This window comes from Anomaloglossus baeobatrachus, chromosome 2 (genome assembly GCF_048569485.1).
Source record: "Anomaloglossus baeobatrachus isolate aAnoBae1 chromosome 2, aAnoBae1.hap1, whole genome shotgun sequence".
NCBI lineage: Eukaryota > Metazoa > Chordata > Amphibia > Anura > Aromobatidae > Anomaloglossus > Anomaloglossus baeobatrachus.
Genome location: NC_134354.1, coordinates 50152887 through 50172521, shown reverse-complemented (window position 1 = coordinate 50172521; position 19635 = coordinate 50152887). Strand labels below are relative to the sequence as shown.

Here is a 19635-nt window from a genome sequence, read left to right as displayed (position 1 = left end):
GCTCCTGCCCTGAAGACACCTGTAATATAGTGATGTGTCAGTCGTGAACGATCCAACACAACTATCTGGCTCCCTGCTGTGACTGACCGGAGCTGGATCCCCAGTGAGAGCCACTGAATATTCTTAACAGGTCTCACTGGGCATAACATTTGGGTGTTTGGTGGACAAAATCCTGCCCACCTGAACAAAACACCACCCATTCAGCAATTTAATTGGCCCCTTGTGAGTGGGCAGGGTTTAATAGCGGGTGGGCGAGGTTTCAACAGAGTTAACATAAGCTTAAACGTGTTCACCTGGAGTACCCGGAAAGGTCTTCAGATGTGGAGTTATAGTGGGTCAGTCTCGCAGTCATGAGCTCCAGGCCAGAACTATACCAAGGTTCTCCCATCAGTGGCCTGACTACAGCGGTATGAGTCCTCAAGTGGAGACTTGGAATCAAATACACCGTGTGCAGAATTATTAGGCATGTTGTGTTTTAGAGGATTTTTTTTTATTATTCAACAACTATGTTCTCAATCAACCCAAAAGACTCATAAATATAATTTTTTTTTTAGATTTAGCAATCTTAGGAGGATATCTGTTTGTGCAGGTAACTATTACTGTGCAGAATTATTAGGCAACTTAATAAAAACCAAATATATTCCCATCTCACTTGTTTATTTTCACCAGGTAAACCAATATAACTGCACAAAATTTAGAAATAAACATTTCTGACATGCAAAAACAAAACCCAAAAAATTAGTGACCAATATAGCCACTTTTCTTTATGATAACACTCAACAGCCTACCATCCATAGATTCTGTCAGTTGCTTGATCTGTTTACGATCAACATTGCGTGCAGCAGCCACCACAGCCTCCAGACACTGCTCCGAGAGGTGTACTGTTTTCCCTCTCTGTAGATCTCCCATTTTATGAGGGACCACAGGTTCTCTATAGGGTTCAGATCAGGCGAACAAGGGGGCCATGTCATTATTTTTACATCTTTTAGACCTTTACTGGCCAGCCACGCTGTGGAGTAGTTGGATGCATGTGATGGAGCATCATCCTGCATGAAAATCATGTTTTTCTTGAATGATACACCACTGCTTGACGAAGTTGTCTTCCAGAAACTGGCAGTAGGTCTCGGAGTTGAGCCTCACTCCATCCTCAACCCGAAAAGGTCCCACAAGTTCATCTTTGATGATGCAAACCCATACCAGTACCCACCTCCACCTTGCTGGCATCTGAGTCGGAGTGGAGCTCTCTGCCCTTTACTGATCCAGCCTCTGGCCCATCCATCTGCCCATCAAGAGTCACTCTCATTTCATCAGTCCATAAAACCTTTGAAAGATCTTAAGATATTTCTTGGCCCAGTCTTGACGTTTTATTTTATGTTTCTTGTTCAAAGGTGGTAGTTTTTCAGCCTTCCTTACCTTGGCCATGTCCCTGAGTATGGCACACCTTGTGCCTTTTGATACTGCAGTAACGTTGCAGCTCTGAAATATGGCCAAACTGGTGGCAAATGGCATCTTGGCAGCTTCACGCTTGATTTTCCTTAATTCATGGACACTTATTTTGCTCAACACGCTTCTTGCGACTCTGTTGGCTATTTGCCATGAAACGCTTGATTGTTCGGTGATCACGCTCCAAAGGTTTGGGAATTTCAAGACTGCTGCATCCCTCTGCAAGACATCTCACAATTTTGGACTTTTCAGAGCCCGTCAAATATCTCTTCTGACCCATTTTGACAATGGAAAGGAAGTTGCCTAATAATTAAGCACACCTTATGTAGGGTGTTGATGTCATTACACCACACCCCTCCTCATTACAGAGATGCACATCACCTGATTTACTTAATTGGTAGTGGTAGGTTCCACTGCGCTGCTCTGCACCGGAGGAAGTGGTGTCTGCTATCATGGCAGGTAAATATGGGACCCTGCGGGGAAATCCGCAGGAATAATTGACATGCTGCAGATTTTTCCGCAGGGAAATTCGCATTATTTACGCTGCGGAAAAAAAAACGCAGCATGGGCACAGCACTCCCCAAATGCCATATAAATGGCTGGGGACTCGCTGTACTGCGGATTTTTGAAACATCCACAGAATTTCTGCGAAAAAATCGCGGCAAATTCTGCGAATTTTCGCAGCGTGGGCACATAGCCTAAGGCTTTTCTTTTTTCCTCCCGCCCTCCCAAAACAGATTTAAAATTAACCAAAATGTGCGCTGTAACCCAAAATAGTGCCAATGAACAGTGGATACATATTACCACCACATTACATGCACCCTGTGCTCTTAAGTGGGTAAAGATAAAATACTTATCCATAAAGATACAAAATAAATCTACTACTACTACTAGCACATGAAGGTGAATTGATTTATTTATTGCTATTAAATATCTTTTAAAAATCTTAGGTTCCTCTCTGCCACTAGTCGTGTGAGCTCCACCGAGGGCAAAAAGACTATAAGTTGCCATTTTCTTGTTGTCTATTTCCATCGGCACTCAGGAGAGGAAAAACCCCCTGTGGGGGAAACCTCTAGGGAACCATGGCCTACGGATAAGTGCCCTTCCCTGGGGGCACAAGGCAACATGTTGTCTAGTAGTGCTGGTCCACGGTCATATTATTGACTCCTGGTAGGATTGTCATGGTCTACAGCTCCATGGCCTACGGATAAGTGCCCTTTCCTGTGGGCAAAAAGCAATATGTTGTCTAGTAGTGCTGGTCCACGGTCATATGATTGACTCCTGGTAGGATTTTCATGGTGTACAGCTCCATGGCCTAAGGATAAGAGCCCTTCCCTGGGGTCACAAGTCAGCATGTTGTTTTGTAGTGCTGGTCCACGGTCATATTATTGACTCCTGGTAGGATTTTCATGGTGTACAGCTCCATGGCCTAAGGATATGAGGCCTTCCCTGTGGTCACAAGTCAGCATGTTGTCTTGTAGTGCTGGTCCATGGTCATAATATTGACTCCTGGTAGGATTTTCATGGTGTACAGCTCCATGGCCTAAGGATAAGAGCCCTTCCCTGGGGTCACAAGTCAGCATGTTGTTTTGTAGTGCTGGTCCACGGTCATATTATTGACTCCTGGTAGGATTGTCATGGTCTACAGCTCCATGTTCTACGGATAAGTGCCCTTTTTTGTGGGCACAAGGCAACATGTTGTCGTGAAATGCTGGTCCACGATCATTTTATTGACTTCTGGTAGGATTTTCATGGTCTCCATCTTCTTGTATTTGGACACTGCAAAGCGCCAGAATGCAGCAAACTCCGCCCAGCCCGCATTACAGGAGGGAGGAGGAGTGGATATGGCTACACTGCAGGTCACGGCCCTCAGGATACTCCTAGTGCTGGTGGAATAGGAACCGGTGAACAGCATTTGTCAGAGCTGTTCACTTCCAGGGTTTTATCCTCCTCCAAATACTGTGGAAGGTGTCCTTCACAATGCTGCCAAATGTCCTGCCGGGAGAGATAATAGGTTAGAAACAATCCTTATATCCCAATAAGACACATTAAATGGGGCTGATCTAAGGGGAAAACGCATGCAGACTAAAAGAAAATAGATTCCATACTAGACTCTGTTGACAAGACAGAGCCATAACGGTATGGAGGGGCCTATGAAACCCCCCTATCCCCGTCCCATTTACACTGACTCACCTGCGATTAGATCTTACAGGTTTTGGTATCTGCTTTATGACCTTCCATCCATCATTGGCAAATGTGAATCCACTGAAGAGGTTTTGATCTGTTTCGGCTATTGGTGGTTGAATGGTTTCAGTGAAAGACAAGACATGTTTAATTTTCTCTGATGTCATCACTGGTGGCTGCAGAGAGAAGATAGAAGAACCAGTGTTGATAAAGAACAAACACAACAGAAATGTACTGCTACCACCATCATTTCTGGGTCATATACTTACAGGGGGCAGCTGGAATGGTGGACATGCTCTGGCTTCCTCTATATCTGTCCAGTTGATCTCCTTAAAGAATGGATGATCTCTTATGTTGTCCACAAATTTCTGCCGACTCTCTGGTGACTTATCCAAGAGCTGAGAACATATAATGAAAATGATTATTCAGTCTCCAGTCGTCCTCCAATTTCATTGTGTATTGCATTACATATATCCAGTGCATTACTGAGATGTGTCTTTATACTCACCCCCTCAATGACGGCTTTGAGCTGGGGGTCCATTTCATTTGGGAAGACAGGATCATCATTGATTATTGCCTTAATGATGGCCCCACCAATTTGACCTCGATAGAATGGATGTCTGCCAGTAGCCAGCGTGCATATCACCACACCAGCAGAGAACCAGTCCACTGCCGTGTTGTAGGGCTTTTCTTGAAGAATCTGTGAAGACATGAAAAGACAATAAGATTGTCCAGCCTTGTAGACAGTGATCACTCAAGGACATGTAGATGATTCCTCACCTCAGGAGCCATGTAGAAAAGAGTCCCAGCACAACCTGAAGTCTTTGTATCTCCAAAGATGTTCATCACTGCAACACCGAAATCAGCGATCTTCAAGTGACCGGTGCTGTCCAGTAAAATGTTGTCCGGTTTTATGTCTCTGGAAAGAGTTTAAAAAAATGCCATAATGTAATTATTATATTAGCCTGACTGATAACTCATTAGGGCTGAGATATCAAGTGTCTACAGGGGGCATGAGGATGAGGGTATGAGTTTATATACCAGGTCTACACAGAAGAAAACGTGCTGCACCTACCTGTGTATGATGCCTCTGGAGTGTAGAAACTGCAGCCCACAGATCAGCTCAGCGGCAAAAAATCTAATGAGAAAATAAAGATAAAGCAAACATCCATCATTTCAACCACTAAACTGTGAACTAATAATGACATAAGGCTGTTCCTGAGAACGATCATCTTAATCTAATATATCCATGTTCTGTCTTACCTGATGGCTGGAATGGTAAATGGGACTCTGATTTTCAAAAGGTCTCCTCCACTGATATATTCCATAACATAGAATAAGTAGTCCTGTGATAAACCAGAGAAGATAATAGGTGTTACTGGTATAGTCTAAATATGAGACACTGGTGGTAATGTTATAATACATGAAATATGATAGTGGCCTAGAATAACATTGCACACAGCCATATAGACAGGCATTCATATAATATATTGAAGACCCAGAGCTGTTAGATCCTCAGCCTCTTACCTGGGACTGGAAGGTGGAAAAAGCCTGAGAAATTAATGGACTCTTCCTAGTCATCTCCAAGACCTGTCTCTCTATTAGGACGTTGTCTCTTAATTTCTCAAGTAGTAACCTCTTCTTCACCATCTTCACTGCCACTTGTTGTTGGGTGGCATGATGTGTGGCCAATATGACCTGGAGGATAAAGAACATTAGAACTGGAGGAAAGGCACATCCTGCCATGAGATGTAACGACAAGATATGAAGCAGTGAATTTCCTAGAGTCATATTACTGCTCCACATCACAAACATGAGTAAAACATCACCACAATTCCTTATACTTACTTTACCAAATGCGCCCTCTCCAAGGATTTTATGGAAGGTGAAGCTCTCCAGTCCAGTCACAATGATGGGGGATTCAGCTGGGGTTGTCCCTGATGGAGAGAGGAGAAATAAGATGTATTATTTCTATATAATGCTAATGTGGCCTCCTATAGCAATTACAACATGGGGTACAACAATCTTAGGGGGTATCAAAGAGAAAAGGCACAACAATCATAATAGATGGGGTATTCTAAAGGTTCACAATCCCATCAATTACTACATTGGGGGCTAGTGGCTCTCGGAGTCTTAGATCTGCACTCACCTGACAGCTGCTCAGTGTCAGCTTTGGGAGACACGCTGGATCCATCATCAGCTTTTTCCCCCATCGCTTCTCCCCTTTTCCTCTTGCTCACGATACTCTCCTGTATCGGGCTTCCAGGTCTCTTTGAAGCCTTCATAAGGCTTTGGTTGGTGCCATCTTTCTCTCTCTCCGGTGTTTTTATTTTCCTTTTTTTTGGCACCTCATTTATGCTTTCTATCTTTCTCTTCCTCAATCTCTCCATATTAGGTTCAGGGTTAGCTTTGGGGGACCCGCTGGATCCATCATCAGCTTTGTCCCCCATCGCTTCTCCCCATTTCCTCTTGCTCACGATACTCTCCTGTATCGGGCTTCCAGGTCTCTTTGAAGCCTTGATAAGGCTTTGGTTGGTGCCATCTTTCTCACTCTCCGGTGTTTCTATTTTCCTTTTTTTTGGCACCTCATCTATGCTCTCTGTCTTTCTCTTCCTCAAACTCTCCATATTCAGCTCCATAGATAAAATTCTGGGCTGAGGAAGGTCCTGTCCACCTCTAGAGTGCTCCTGGATGTCGCCTGGAACTGCTCCTCTAACAGGCCTTCTATTATTCAGTATTATATTTTATATAACACAAAAAATTTGCTAAGCGCAAGTAAAAGTCACCTTCACCCACTAAGTGATGAAAACAACTGGACAATATTCAGGCTGCAGCAACATTCTGATGACTGTTCTATGACATCACAAAAGGAGGCATTGTGACATCATCACATTCCAAAGGTGACATGACATCACAAAGTAGACAAAAAGGAGGGAAAAAATTTACACCTTGATATCATGGATATCATGGAGTTTAAAGTTGCCGTTGTGTGAATACTCTTTTATTGTAAAAATAAATATCCTATATAATATTAGTCACAGAGGGTCGCAGCCACTCTGGGCTTGGACAGTGACAAACAAATGTTTGAATTTGGCCTAATGGTCCTTTGTGTGTATATATATATATATATATATATGTATATATATATATGCAAAAAGGAGGGGAGCCAGCACTGCTTATGAGTGGCATGCAACATTGAGAAAGTAAAAAGTGTAATATTCACAAATTCATTCCTACTGTAACAATTCAATGAGATTTTTGGCAAATAATTGATCAATGATTTGAGCCCCCCTGCCCCCTCACGGCAAATCTCTATAAGGGGGGTCCCTACACTATATTTGTAATTTATATACGTACCATAAGGTCTTGTGTAATGCGCAGGACCGTATAAGAACATCAGACATTGTGCTGGTGTGTGTGGTTCTGCCACACGCACTGGCACCTGGACTGCCCTTTTTACTCGCAGTTGTCAGCCCTTGCAGCATGGGAGTGGTTCTGATCAATTATTTGCCAAAAATCTCATTGAATTGTTACAGTAGGAATGAATTTGTGAATATTACACTTTTTGCTTTCTCATTGTTACATGCCACTCATAAGCAGTGCTGGCTCCCCTCCTTTTTGCATATATATACGCAATGGTAAAACACTACGCATCCTATATCTAATACTCTCTTACACTAATAGAGAGCTCAGAAAAAACATTGTCCCCATCTTTCATTTCTATTGAGGGTTTATCCAGAACCACTTTATTTTTACCTCATGGGGCTCAGAGCCATAGTATGATGCACCCACTATAGTCCTCCATATGTTATAATGCACCCCAATACTCCTACATATATTATAATGTGCCCCCATCGTCATCCATATATTAAGATGCACTCCCTTTTTCTCTGTAGAGTGTGAATGAGAATTCTGCTTATTTTCTGCATGCCAATATGCATTGCAGAAGTGTGTGTATTTGCCTCGTGTAAACAAAGCCTAAAGGGGTATCTTCTTCTTAGGAAACTTAGGCATATCCACAGCATATAACATTAGCGTCTGATAGGAAAGCTGCTCATTTATTAAGAGAACTAGGATCTGGTGCTTGGATCACTAATTCTAGTGAACGGTGGGGTCCCCAATGATTGCCACTTATTCCCAAAATTTTTGCTTCTGCTTAAATGAAAACTTACTTTGATATAGTGATTGTGTAAGTGAGCGGACTAGACCCGTGTGCTCCTGCCCTGAAGACACCTATAATATAGTGATGTGTCAGTCGCGAATGATCCAACACAACTATCTGGCTCCCTGCTGTGACTGACCGGAGCCGGATCCCCATTGAGAGCCACTGAATTCTCTTAACAGCTCTCACTGGGCGTAAAATTTCGGTGTTTGGTGGACAAAATCCTGCCCACCTGAACAAAACACCGCCCATTCAGCAATTTAATTGGCCCATTGTGAGTGGGCAGGGTTTAAGAGTGGATGGGCTTGGTTTCAACAGAGTTAACATAAGCTTAAACATGTGTTCACCTGGGGTACCCAGGAAGGTCTTCAGATGGGGACAACATCCTGATGTTGGATTTCCTGGTGAAGAAGTGAGGACACACTTTGAAACGCGTAGCATAAAACCACCTACATTTCATTACCTTTGGATATGTGTCATTTCTACAGCAGCGCAGTAAAAGTTCCACTTTTATTTGGTTCCTGATCTCCGGCTTTGGAGCACGTGAACTCTGCAGCAGTTGATTACATGCTTTAATTTGGTTGTGTGTCACACAACGTTACAAGGTGAGCACAATCCCTCATCATATGTTTGTTGGGTGAGACCCTATTGTGCTTGTTATCCCCAGCTTTTATCTCAAGTGGAGACTTGGCATAGACCTGGGTGAATAGGTCAGCACAGAAACCTACATCAGACAAGGCAAGTCCTACAGTAGTCAACACCTTTATAGAGAACGGCTCCCTATGGGTGGAATGAGACTCTGGCCAAAGAATATATAAGCGAATATGTCTGGCTCACAATAAAGGTGTAGGTGCCCAGAAAAAATAGTAGACAATCAATATAATAATAATTCTGGCACACAAAAAAATTTTTGAAAAACTTATGAAACAACTCTTTGAATGCAAATGTCGTTTATTCATGCAGTAAGTTGATGATAATACATCCGACGTTTCGACCGTTAAAAATGGTCTTTATCAAGGATTGATTTATCTATATCAACACTGCGATGGTACACATGCAATGATAGCTGGTCAATATTGGTGAGTGTAATGGGATCAGACACTGTGATCCTCACGTGTCTGTCTGTCGACACTGAAAGGGGTAAGAATACCAACCAGACGTGGGTTGACACGTGTCAAAGGTTATGGCTGGATTGGTGAATAGTACCTTCAAAAAAGAACCATATGAGTGATTGAGAGTCCCTCACTGAGAGATTCTCAGTTGCCTCCAACAGGCTAAACGCTTATTCAAATGTTATTGGACATGTGTTTCAAAGGTGCTATTCCCATGGGAAGAGGTGCGTACGTCCCTTTAAGTTCTGAGGTATATGGAACAACCTACAGCCGGGTGCCCAGGGGGATATAAGGAAATATCTGTGAAGTCTGGCATAGGGTAAAAGCCCTGTAAGGTGATGGCAGAGGAAATAGGTCCCTGGACAGTGTCCAGGGACCTATTTCCTCTGCCATCACCTTACAGGGCTTTTACCCTATGCCAGACTTCACAGATATTTCCTTATATCCCCCTGGGCACCCGGCTGTAGGTTGTTCCATATACCTCAGAACTTAAAGGGACGTACGCACCTCTTCCCATGGGAATAGCACCTTTGAAACACATGTCCAATAACATTTGAATAAGCGTTTAGCCTGTTGGAGGCAACTGAGAATCTCTCAGTGAGGGACTCTCAATCACTCATATGGTTCTTTTTTGAAGGTACTATTCACCAATCCAGCCATAACCTTTGACACGTGTCAACCCACGTCTGGTTGGTATTCTTACCCCTTTCAGTGTCGACAGACAGACACGTGAGGATCACAGTGTCTGATCCCATTACACTCACCAATATTGACCAGCTATCATTGCATGTGTACCATCGCAGTGTTGATATAGATAAATCAATCCTTGATAAAGACCATTTTTAACGGTCGAAACGTCGGATGTATTATCATCAACTTACTGCATGAATAAACGACATTTGCATTCAAAGAGTTGTTTCATAAGTTTTTCAAAAAATTTTTTATCTGGCCAAAGAAGACTCTATATGTAAAGAATGTGCTCATGTTTTGTGCATTCAGTGGCAATATGTTTACGGTATTGTGGAAAGTGTTAAAAAAAAGACTGTTCAGAAAGAATCAGTATTGGAGTCTGACTCCCCAGTGGAAGAATATTGGCCTGCCCAATGGCCTAATCACAGGTATGGGTTGCACACACAAAGACTATACACCCAGCCAGGATCACTGCAACCAATTCTTTCCCCCTTGCTCTGTGAAGATCGCCAGGGTGCGGACCACCAAAGGACTGAGTCTCTCGCCCTAGACAACCGCCCGGGGCCACCCTCACAAGTGCACAATACAATTCTGATTTGCACACTATGTTGGATGATATAATGCAATCCAGTGTATAAAGTCTAAAAACACATAGCTTTTTGCACCTCTCTTTCTTCATGTGCTCAATACTTTTTCTTGGTCTTGTGAGCGAAATACACCTCCTTCTGTTGTGGATACATTTGGACTAGGCTCCATTTTGGGGCTCCCTCTTGTGGTCAGTGCTGTTAGTGAAGTTTGCTGGCTGAATTGAAACCAGACAGCTGGGGATGATTGGCAATCAGGTTCTTCTGACTGGGCCTATATAACTGAGTAGTGTTCTCTTGTTCCTGGCCGGTGCTCAATGTTGTCTCCTGTGTGCTATGGACATTCTGAAGCCAGCCCTTCCTTCTGTGTCTTCCAGAACTCCTTTCAGATAAGTTTGGTCCTTGTACCTTTGCTGGTGGTTTCCACATTTTGTTTTTTTTTCTGTTTAGGTACTAAGGCTTATTCCTATTTTGCCCGTGTGGCGTTCTGGGTGGAGTTGAATCAATGCATGTGTACCTTGCTCCATATTCTGCTCTGTATTTTGTTTTGTCATGCTTGGTACTAATTTCAGTCCCTCCACAATATTAGTGTTTTGTTTGGATCCCAGTAAAACCAGAGTACTGATATAGTGGGGGAGAGTCCGTGTGGGCTCAGTATTTTTCTATATCAGACGTGTTGGTTTTTTTTCTAGGGTATTGCACGACTGCAGACAGTGCTCTTTTCTGTCCTTTCCTATTTAGTTAGTTTGGGCCTCATCTTTGCTGAATCTGTTTTCTACCTGTGTATTGTGTTTTCCTACATCACCGTAATCTTTAAATGTGGGGGGCTATCTATATCTTTGGGAACTGCTCTGAGGCAGATTAGCCTTTCCTTTATTTCTCTTTGTAGGAAAAATTAGTTCTCCGGCTGTGTCGAGGCGACCAGGTCATCGTAGGCACGTCCCACGGCTACTTCTAGTTGTGTGTTAGTGGTAGGTCAACAGTTTGCTGAGATTCCAACCACTCTGGTACATTCTGGGTTTCCTAGTTTTGTTTTTTTTTCTGATCCTCCTCGGTCACTGAATCATAACATCCTTCTATGCCTCTCGAACTCCAAATTAATTAGATTTGTTTTACGAGCGCTCGGTAAGTCAATACAGCACACACATGCTTTGTGGTATACTGAAAGAATTCTCTATTACTACATGTAACCAGTCTATATAAGCTCACAGACAAAGGCCTTGTCCATCTGAACTATGCACCAATAAGCGCTACAGGGGCATGAACAGTAATGTGAAACTTCCCCATCCACCAGTGAATAGCTGAACCCTATGACATCATTAGCTATAAGACAAGATGGAAACTATAAGAACAAAATGAATTCTGTTCTCTCACAGTCTGATTTGTATTTTGATCTCTATTGCTGACTATGGATTTGCCTTTGTCTGAAGGGAAAAGTGTGATTTAAGTGGTAGTTGACGGATTCGGTAAACAGGCTCATTTTATTCCTTTACTGATTGCTGAAACACTTCCCACATTGTTTCTCAATCATGGTGAGATTGCAAGAAAACCTTACAACATTAAATATGATAGAGGGCGCAATTTGTCTCCACATTCTGGTGAGCATTTTGTAAGAAATTAGGGATTGATTTGTAAAATTTTCCTTTGCCTACCACCCGGAAACCAATGGTCAGACTGAAAGGACAAATTAATTGTTGATACAAATTTTTAGGAGTTTTGTTGCGGCTCAGCAGGAGGTCAATCGGTTGGTCAGGGTATTCCATCGTAGATTTTCTGGGAAGCCTGGGGGTCCGGTGGCCCTCATAGAAGAGGTGGTACTGTCACGATTCCACCACTCAGTGTTTAATGAATGCTGTGAAAGATAACTCTGCAGCCCTATGGTTTTCTGGGAGCTCGGGTTACCCTGTAACTGACAGTGTTATGGTTAAATATACGTTAGAGTTGAGGATCAATCTAATATATAAAGCTGAGTGTTTGTGTTTGTGTGTGTGTGTGTGTGTGTGTGTGTGTGTGTGTGTATATATGTCCGGGATTGGCATCTGCACCGTCACAGCTACAGCCACAAACTTTTGCACAGACACTCTATGTGACTCAGGGAAAATTTAAACCCGCGCTTTACAGTTACTCTTCAATAATCCTGCCTCCATTAAACTGAATGGAGGTGGGAGCTATAGGTTATTAATACCAACTGTCAGTGGTTGCTATAGAAACAAAATAAACTGTTAGTATGAGAAGCTTATGTGTGAGGTAATAAGATGTTGGTGGGAAGATGGATAGAGAGACAGAAAAAGACAGACAGACAGAGAGATACAGACAGAGACAGCCCTGGAAAGAGACAGCTGGGCAAAGAGACAGCCGGGCAGAGACAGACCTTGAAAGAGACATCCCTGGAAAGAGACAGCCGGGCAAAGAGACAGACCTGGAAAGAGACAGACTTGGAACGAGAGAGACAGACAGACACACACATAGAAAAACGTAGAACAGTGAAATTGGATCTTAACAATGGTGAGAAGCAAAGACTTCTGGGGACATATATGTAAACTAAGAGAATAGAAGTCATTCATTTTGCCAGAGTATCTCCATACCTCATAACCACAAAATCAATGAAGTAATCATAAGCACAAGTGTGCAGATAAAAGATTCTTTAATGAACAGGCAGTAGTAAAATACAGGGTATGGATATAAAGTCAGTATACAAAGGTTACAAAGACATGGAGGGTGATTGATTCCCCAAGTGTGGCTGCATACAAAATCACATCAAATTAATCGATTGTAGCTCACTGGCGTGGTTAGTGCTATGAAGGGGTTACTAAACAAAACAGTGCAGCCAGGAAAGTCAGCAGCTGAACAGATCAATGTACCAGCTACACTTGAAACATAACCACACAGCACAAAACCAGCACCCAGTATAGAGCTTACCAAAGTAGTAAGGAAGGCAGGCACACAAGGGGATAGTCGCAACACGTGTTTCGTGTGGTGACTTCTTCAGGGGACCGTGGACAACAAGGGGGGAAGGTGAGTCTAATATACCTGTCGTACTCATGTGGGATTAATAGCAGGTGTCGCGGTTCCATGGGGCATGGGGGCGCGGCGTCAGCATGGGCGGCTGCTCCAGCGTCATCTGGGTGGGAGGAATTCCCTTGTTTTTTTTTTAATCCAATCAATTTTTATTGTAGGAAGTTACATTACAAAAAAAAGGAGAAATTCAGGTATCATTGGCAATAATACACAAAGAAAACAACGCTGTAACATGTGGTAGTGTCACCTTTGATTATGATTCACATTTCCTGTCACACCACCACCAATCATGTCTGATGCAAGTTGCAACTTTTTTAGGTTAATCAATACCCAATACGTATAGAATCAACCTACCAATTTACTCTTTAATCCTCAAAATGAGGGATCCAAACAACCAGAACCAGAGAGTAAGAAAGGAAGATAAGAAAAGGGAGGGGAGAGAGAGGTGGGGGAGAGGGGGAGAACCATGGATGGTTGCAAGGAGGCAACCAGGGAGGGGGAGGGGGAAGGGAGGGAATTGGATGGCGTTTTGGGGCAGCCCGAGCAGTAACAACAACAGAGATTTAAACACCTTGACTATTGACATGTGGTATGGGTGAACTCCCTGCGTAACACACACTTTGAGCCTATTTGACCCGTTTTTTTAATTATCAACAGTTTGCCCTGGAAACAGATGCCTGACAGGGGATGCATATACAGAGTTTAACCACGTGTCCCAAATCTGAAGTATTTTGTTTTTGGCGCGGATGGAGTGAGCCAGACAGAACTCGTATTGGCATTGGAGATTAATTCGGTTATATAGTTCAACTAATGTAGGCGTCTTTGGGGATTTCCAGTGCAAACTTATGCAATATCTGGCAGCTACTAGAATGTGAACTAATAAACCCCTGGATTCCCAAGAGAACTCCTCTATACCCACGTTTAGCACTGCCAGAGCCGGATTCGGATTAATACGATTGCCTGTCAGCTCACCCATCAGGCCAAACACCTCCAACCAGAACGAGAAAACCTTGGGACAAGCCCACCAGCAGTGACCAAGAGTACCCCTTTGGAGGCAGCCCTTCCAACAATGTGGCGAATAATTTGGGAGGAACTGTGCTAAGTTGGCTGGGGACCGATACCATCGCAGGTGTACTTTTTCAGTTGCTCCAGATGATTTATACACTTGGAATATTTTTGGATATTTGCTGATGCCGAGTGCCAGTTTGAAGGTGAGGTAGAGACACTCAACTCCACGTCCCATTTATTCATATAAGGAGATTTTTGCTCTTCAGGGGGGTTATTGAGCCATTTGTATGTCGAGGAGATACCTTTGGATTTAATTATCTTTTTAAATACCAAAGCTTTTGTTGTAGGTAACAGAGGCTTTGACTTTGGAGGAAATTTAGAGGCCAGAAAATGACTAATTTGGATGTGTTGATAGAAACAGCCCTTTAAAGAGGGGTGTTCCCGTACTATTTCATTAAAGGGGTTAACACCCAAATCAGAGTATAGATCCGCCAGCACTGTAATGCCCGATCCCTCCCACCTGGCCAGATTCAAAAAGGGGATTTGAGATTCCAACGACTTGAGGGAAATCTCTGAAAGAGGAATCTGAATCTTATGAATCAAGTCATTTCGCCAGACCTCCAGGGAGGCTGACATGGTGGGAACACACGGGGAGAACCGTGAACGGCTCAAATATTCTGCTTCCATCATTCTTCTGACCGAGCCCTGGCGGGACAGGAAATTTTCAATCTGAGCCCATCTATGTGAATTACCTGGACGCCACCATTCCTTTAGTGATTCAATTAGTAAGGCTTTATAATATGCCGTTATGTTTGGGGTGCCCAATCCCCCTAAGTCATATGGGGGGTATAACACTTTACCTGCGACCCTAGCCCTTTTATTACCCCAGACAAATTTGTTAGTCAACGATTGAAGTTTCATCAGGGTTTTGTGAGAAATTTTGATGGGAAGGCATCTGAGCACATACAATATTTTGGGTAAGAAAACCATTTTAAAGGACTGTATCCTGGCCATCCAGGACAATGATATTTTTTCATATCTTCCCAATTCCTTTTCTAAATTTTGGATCAGAGGTTCCAAATTTTCTTTAATTAACATCTGCGATGGTGTCAGCTTAATACCCAAATAAGGTATCCCCCTGTCGCACCATTTGAATTGAAAGGCCCCCTCCAGCGCACTCCTGGCCTCCGCCGGTACATTAAACGGCAGTATCAAAGACTTTGCCGCATTAAGCTTATAATACGACACTTTAGAAAAGTTTGATAATGTGTTCACCACTGCTGGAATCGACACTGCAAGGTTAGAACAGGAAATTATCACATCGTCTGCGTATAAACCAAGTTTATGTTCAAATTCCCCAACTCTTATACCAGAAATGGCTATGTTTTTTCGTATAGCTTCCGCCAGAGGTTCTACCACTAAAGCAAAAATAGCGGGAGACAATGGACACCCCTGGCGGGTGCCATTACTTATTTGAAATTTAGATGACAGAAACCCCGATGCCAACACTGACGCATTTGGGTAAGAGTAGAGGGCTAGAATGGATGACTTGATGTTCCCCAAGAACCCGAATTTTGTTAGAACTCTCTCCAGGTATCCCCAGTGCACCCTGTCAAAGGCTTTTTCAGCATCAAGAGACAGGAATGCACTGGGTTCACCCGATATCTCCACCAGTCCAATCAAGTCAAGCATCCGTCTGGTGCCATCCTTAGATTGCCTCCCTGTCACAAACCCAACTTGATCTGGAGCCACTAAGGTCGGGATCACTTTGTGAAGTCTATCTGCCACTAGTTTGGCATAAATTTTAACATCACAATTTAGGAGTGAGATGGGCCTAAAATTACCCGGGGTGTCTGCAGGTTTCCCTGGCTTTGGTAGCGTGATAATTATCGCTTCTAAGTTGTCTGGAGAAATTGACCCTTTATTTTGCCAAAAATTGAAGGTTTTTGACATAAAGGGGGACAGAGTGGATGTAAATTGTTTGTAATATTCGTATGGCAGCCCATCGGGGCCCGGGGCAGAGTTAGACTTAGTCATTTTGATGGCACCTAGGATTTCATGTGTAGTAAAGGGAAGATTAAGTTCCTCTAATTGCTCATCTGAGACCCGGGGAAGATCCAGGGTGTCTAGGAAACCCTGTATATCCACTTGAGTCGGCTGTGACGTATTGGAATCATATTTTAGATTATACAGGGCCTCATAGTATTTCGCAAATGCTTCTGCTATTTCAATGGGATGTCTAGTGATTGTTCCGTTCGGGTCCCTCAGGAATTCTATTTTAGATTGGATCTCACGTTTTTTCGTCCTTCTTGCCAATAAGGACCCCGCTCTATCCCCCATAGCATAAAATGTCGATCTATTTTTTTTAAGATTATGTTCGTATTTTTGCAGGAGTAGGGATCTTAGTTGGAATCTATGGGTTACAATTTCTTTAGTCAAGTTAGGGGATGCTTTGGCTTTATTCAGGGATTCAAGGTGATGAATACGGGTTAATATATATTTAATATCTGCGTCTTTTTTCCGTTTTTGGATGGAGGCTATTTTTATGAGCTGCCCTCTGACTACGGCTTTATGAGCAGCCCACAGGGTCTCGTCAGAAATTTCCCCATTATTATTAAGTTTAAAATATTCTGTTAACACTGACTCTACTTCATCATGTACCTTCTGCCTACCAAGCAAGCTGGTATTCAGTCTCCACCTAGGGGAATTTTGAACATTAAAGCTACCCTGAACAGACAAAGAGATCGGCGCATGATCTGTCCAAGTAATTAAACCAATATCAGCTGCCACACAATTACTTATAGATTTGCTGTCGACCAAAAAAAAATCAATTCTACTGTATGAGCGGTGCCTGGAAGAGAAGAACGTATAGTCTCTTTCTGATGCGTGCAAATATCTCCAGATGTCATGAAAATGGAATTCATTGATGAGATGCTTAAGTTCCTTAGCATGTGGGATGCTGGTGTTGGAGCAATCCATGGAGCGTATTACAGGTATATTAAAGTCTCCACAGATGATTTCCGCCCCTGTGGCAGTATCTTTGAATGCTTGGAAAAATTTCCTAGCAAAGTTCAATTGTGATGAATTTGGGGAGTAGACCGTTGCCAAGGTATAAGGGACGCTGTTGATATAACAAGACAAAATAATATATCTTCCATCCGCTCCATAACTGACATTTATCAATTTAAAGGCCACTGAGTTCTTTATTAAAATGGCCACTCCTCCTCTTTTTTTTGAGTCATTAGCAAAAAAGGTGTGTTGGAAGCTTGGATGAAGTAGCCGTTTATTATCTGTGGAAAGAAGGTGGGTCTCCTGAATGCACGCTATATCACAGTTAGATGCCTTGACCTCTCTCCACATCATTGACCTTTTTGCTGGGGAGTTGAGCCCGTTCACATTAATAGACAATATCTTAATTCTCATATTGGAGCCGCAGGGGGGGTTGAATTCCCAGGAACGCCATCAGGGATGAGAGGGGCTAGACCAGCAAGGAATTGAGAGAAATTTCCAGAAAAAATTAAGGAACATTTGTGAGAAGAGGAACAAAAACAAAAAAATTCCAACAACACCGGTTTGCCCCGAATAGGGTGCCCGGTGTATAACCGCTCGCCATAGGCGAGAACATCAGGGGGGCTACGTGACATCCTGTGTCACAGGAGCAGGGACAGCAGGTGCCATAAGCAGGAAGGAGTCCCAGCTAAGCTACTGACCATTCAGGGTTAATCCTGTCTGGAGGGCCTCTATGATTCTCCTGCCCACCAGGGTTTGGTGGGTGGGCTATTCCCCAGTCATCCAGCAATTTGCCCAGCTGAGAAGGAGTATGACATATGTGAGTGCCTCCATCTTTGAAAATTATCATCTTCACCGGAAAACCCCACTTGTACTTGATGTCTTGATCTCTAAGGAGTTTAGAAAGGTGGGCAAATTCTCTTCTTTTATTAAGAGTTGCAGCAGAAAGATCTGGGAAGATTTTTAGTCCCATGAAAGTGTCTGGCAGGGCTGGATTTCCCCTCAGTGTGTGCAGCACAGCTTCTTTTGTTTTATAGAAATGAAGTCTAGCCAGGACATCTTTAGGCAGAGCTGGATCTATGCCTTTGGCTTTCGGGACTCTATGAATCCTGTCCACTATCAGGTCTCTGGTGTCCCATCCAGGGAGTATAAGCTGCAGAAACTTGTGGAAGTATTCCTGGAGGTCTTTATCTGCTACTGATGAGGGAATCCCTCTGATTTTTAGGTTATTTCTTCGGGATCTGTCCTCTATATCACTGATTTTAAGCTTTAGTGCCTCCACCTCCTTTTCCAAAGCTGTGTTAGCATCTATCAGATTGTTATGTGATGTTGCAAACTCAGCCATCTTAGTTTCTACATGCTCTGTGCGAACCCCTAGAGACCTGATCTCTTCCTTCAGCTCTCTTACTATTTCTCTGAGATCAGCCTGCAAGGAAGCCCTCAGCGTTTTCAGCAGAGCTTGCATTGTTTCCTCTGTCAAAGGAATGGCTGTGCAGCCTCTTAAACAGCCTGTTCCTCCCTGTGAGGAGTGGGAAGAAGCTGAGTGTGAAGCCATCTTGCTTGGTGAGCAGAGATCCCTATCCAGGGGGTAGAAGTCTGTCAGTTTGGCTGGAGTGCCAGTCTTTTTAGGTCTCCCCTTAGGCATAGCTGGGGGCTGGGGTTACTCACACCTCCTGTAGCTGGTAATCCTGTTATCTGTGAGCTGATAAGAGCCGGTTTATCCTGCTTCAGCACAGAGCTCTCCTTCAAGCAGCCGTCGCCATCAGCGTGCAGGCCACGCCCCAAGTGCTGGCGGAATTCCCTTGTTGACGTCAGTAAGCCCAGAGGACGCTGGGAGGAGAGCCGTCCATACTGCGCATGCGCGATCCCGCAACCAGGAAGTGCGATCACGAATACCATGTTGAGTACTGGCAACAGTGAGGGCAAGTAGATATAGGTGAATCTCCAACGAATGACATCAAATATCATGCATAAAGATGGTAACTTGAATGTGGTATAGTGAACATACAGTATAGTACATATTAGTACTAACAAGAATAGCCCAGGTATATTAACGCCAAGAACTATCAATAATATGCTGTGCTTGACTATGCACAAGTGTGCAGTCACAGTAATAGCAAGAGGTACATACATTGGGTCTGATATGTCACGTCAGAGTATAAAGTACAGACATCAGCGTTAGCCATATTATAATACACAGGATTCGCTGCATTGGTAATCCAGAGTAGTTTTTGTAGTGAGATCCATTTTCCTTATTCATATCTGTATATTCAATGTTGTGAGTCCTGAAACAGTAGCTTCAGAACAGGTAATATGGAAAAATCCGGCAGGGATATTAGACAAGAACAAAGTGGACTGTGAAAAAGGAAAAGACACATAAAAGTGAAGTTAAAAATAGGCATAAAAAATATTAAAAAGACTCAGA

General features: G+C 43.2%; 1 protein-coding gene across 1 annotated transcript; it reads right to left on the bottom strand.

Annotated features, from left to right (window-relative positions):
- Window positions 1-2372: 2372 nt before the first annotated feature.
- LOC142282787 (protein kinase C delta type-like) lies at window positions 2373-6425 on the bottom strand. The gene is made up of 10 exons (XM_075333042.1): window positions 5777-6425; window positions 5476-5564; window positions 5155-5325; window positions 4891-4973; window positions 4703-4765; window positions 4408-4546; window positions 4136-4327; window positions 3897-4025; window positions 3637-3803; window positions 2373-3438 (listed from the first exon to the last, which is right to left on the bottom strand). The coding sequence occupies exons 1-10, from the start codon at window positions 6264-6266 to the stop codon at window positions 3372-3374; spliced, it is 1590 nt and encodes a 529-aa protein (XP_075189157.1). The 5' UTR covers window positions 6267-6425; the 3' UTR covers window positions 2373-3371.
- Between the last annotated feature and the right edge of the window lie 13210 nt (window positions 6426-19635).

Bases quoted from the DNA above. Each gene is read 5' to 3' on its own strand.
- LOC142282787 (XM_075333042.1), bottom strand. From the start codon at position 6,266: ATGGAGCTGAATATGGAGAGTTTGAGGAAGAGAAAGACAGAGAGCATA. The intron at 4,766-4,890 runs GTAAGACAGAAC...TTTTCTCATTAG, and splicing joins TTTACCATTCCAGCCATCAG to ATTTTTTGCCGCTGAGCTGA. The intron at 3,804-3,896 runs GTAAGTATATGA...TTCTCTCTGCAG, and splicing joins CACCATTCCAGCTGCCCCCT to CCACCAGTGATGACATCAGA.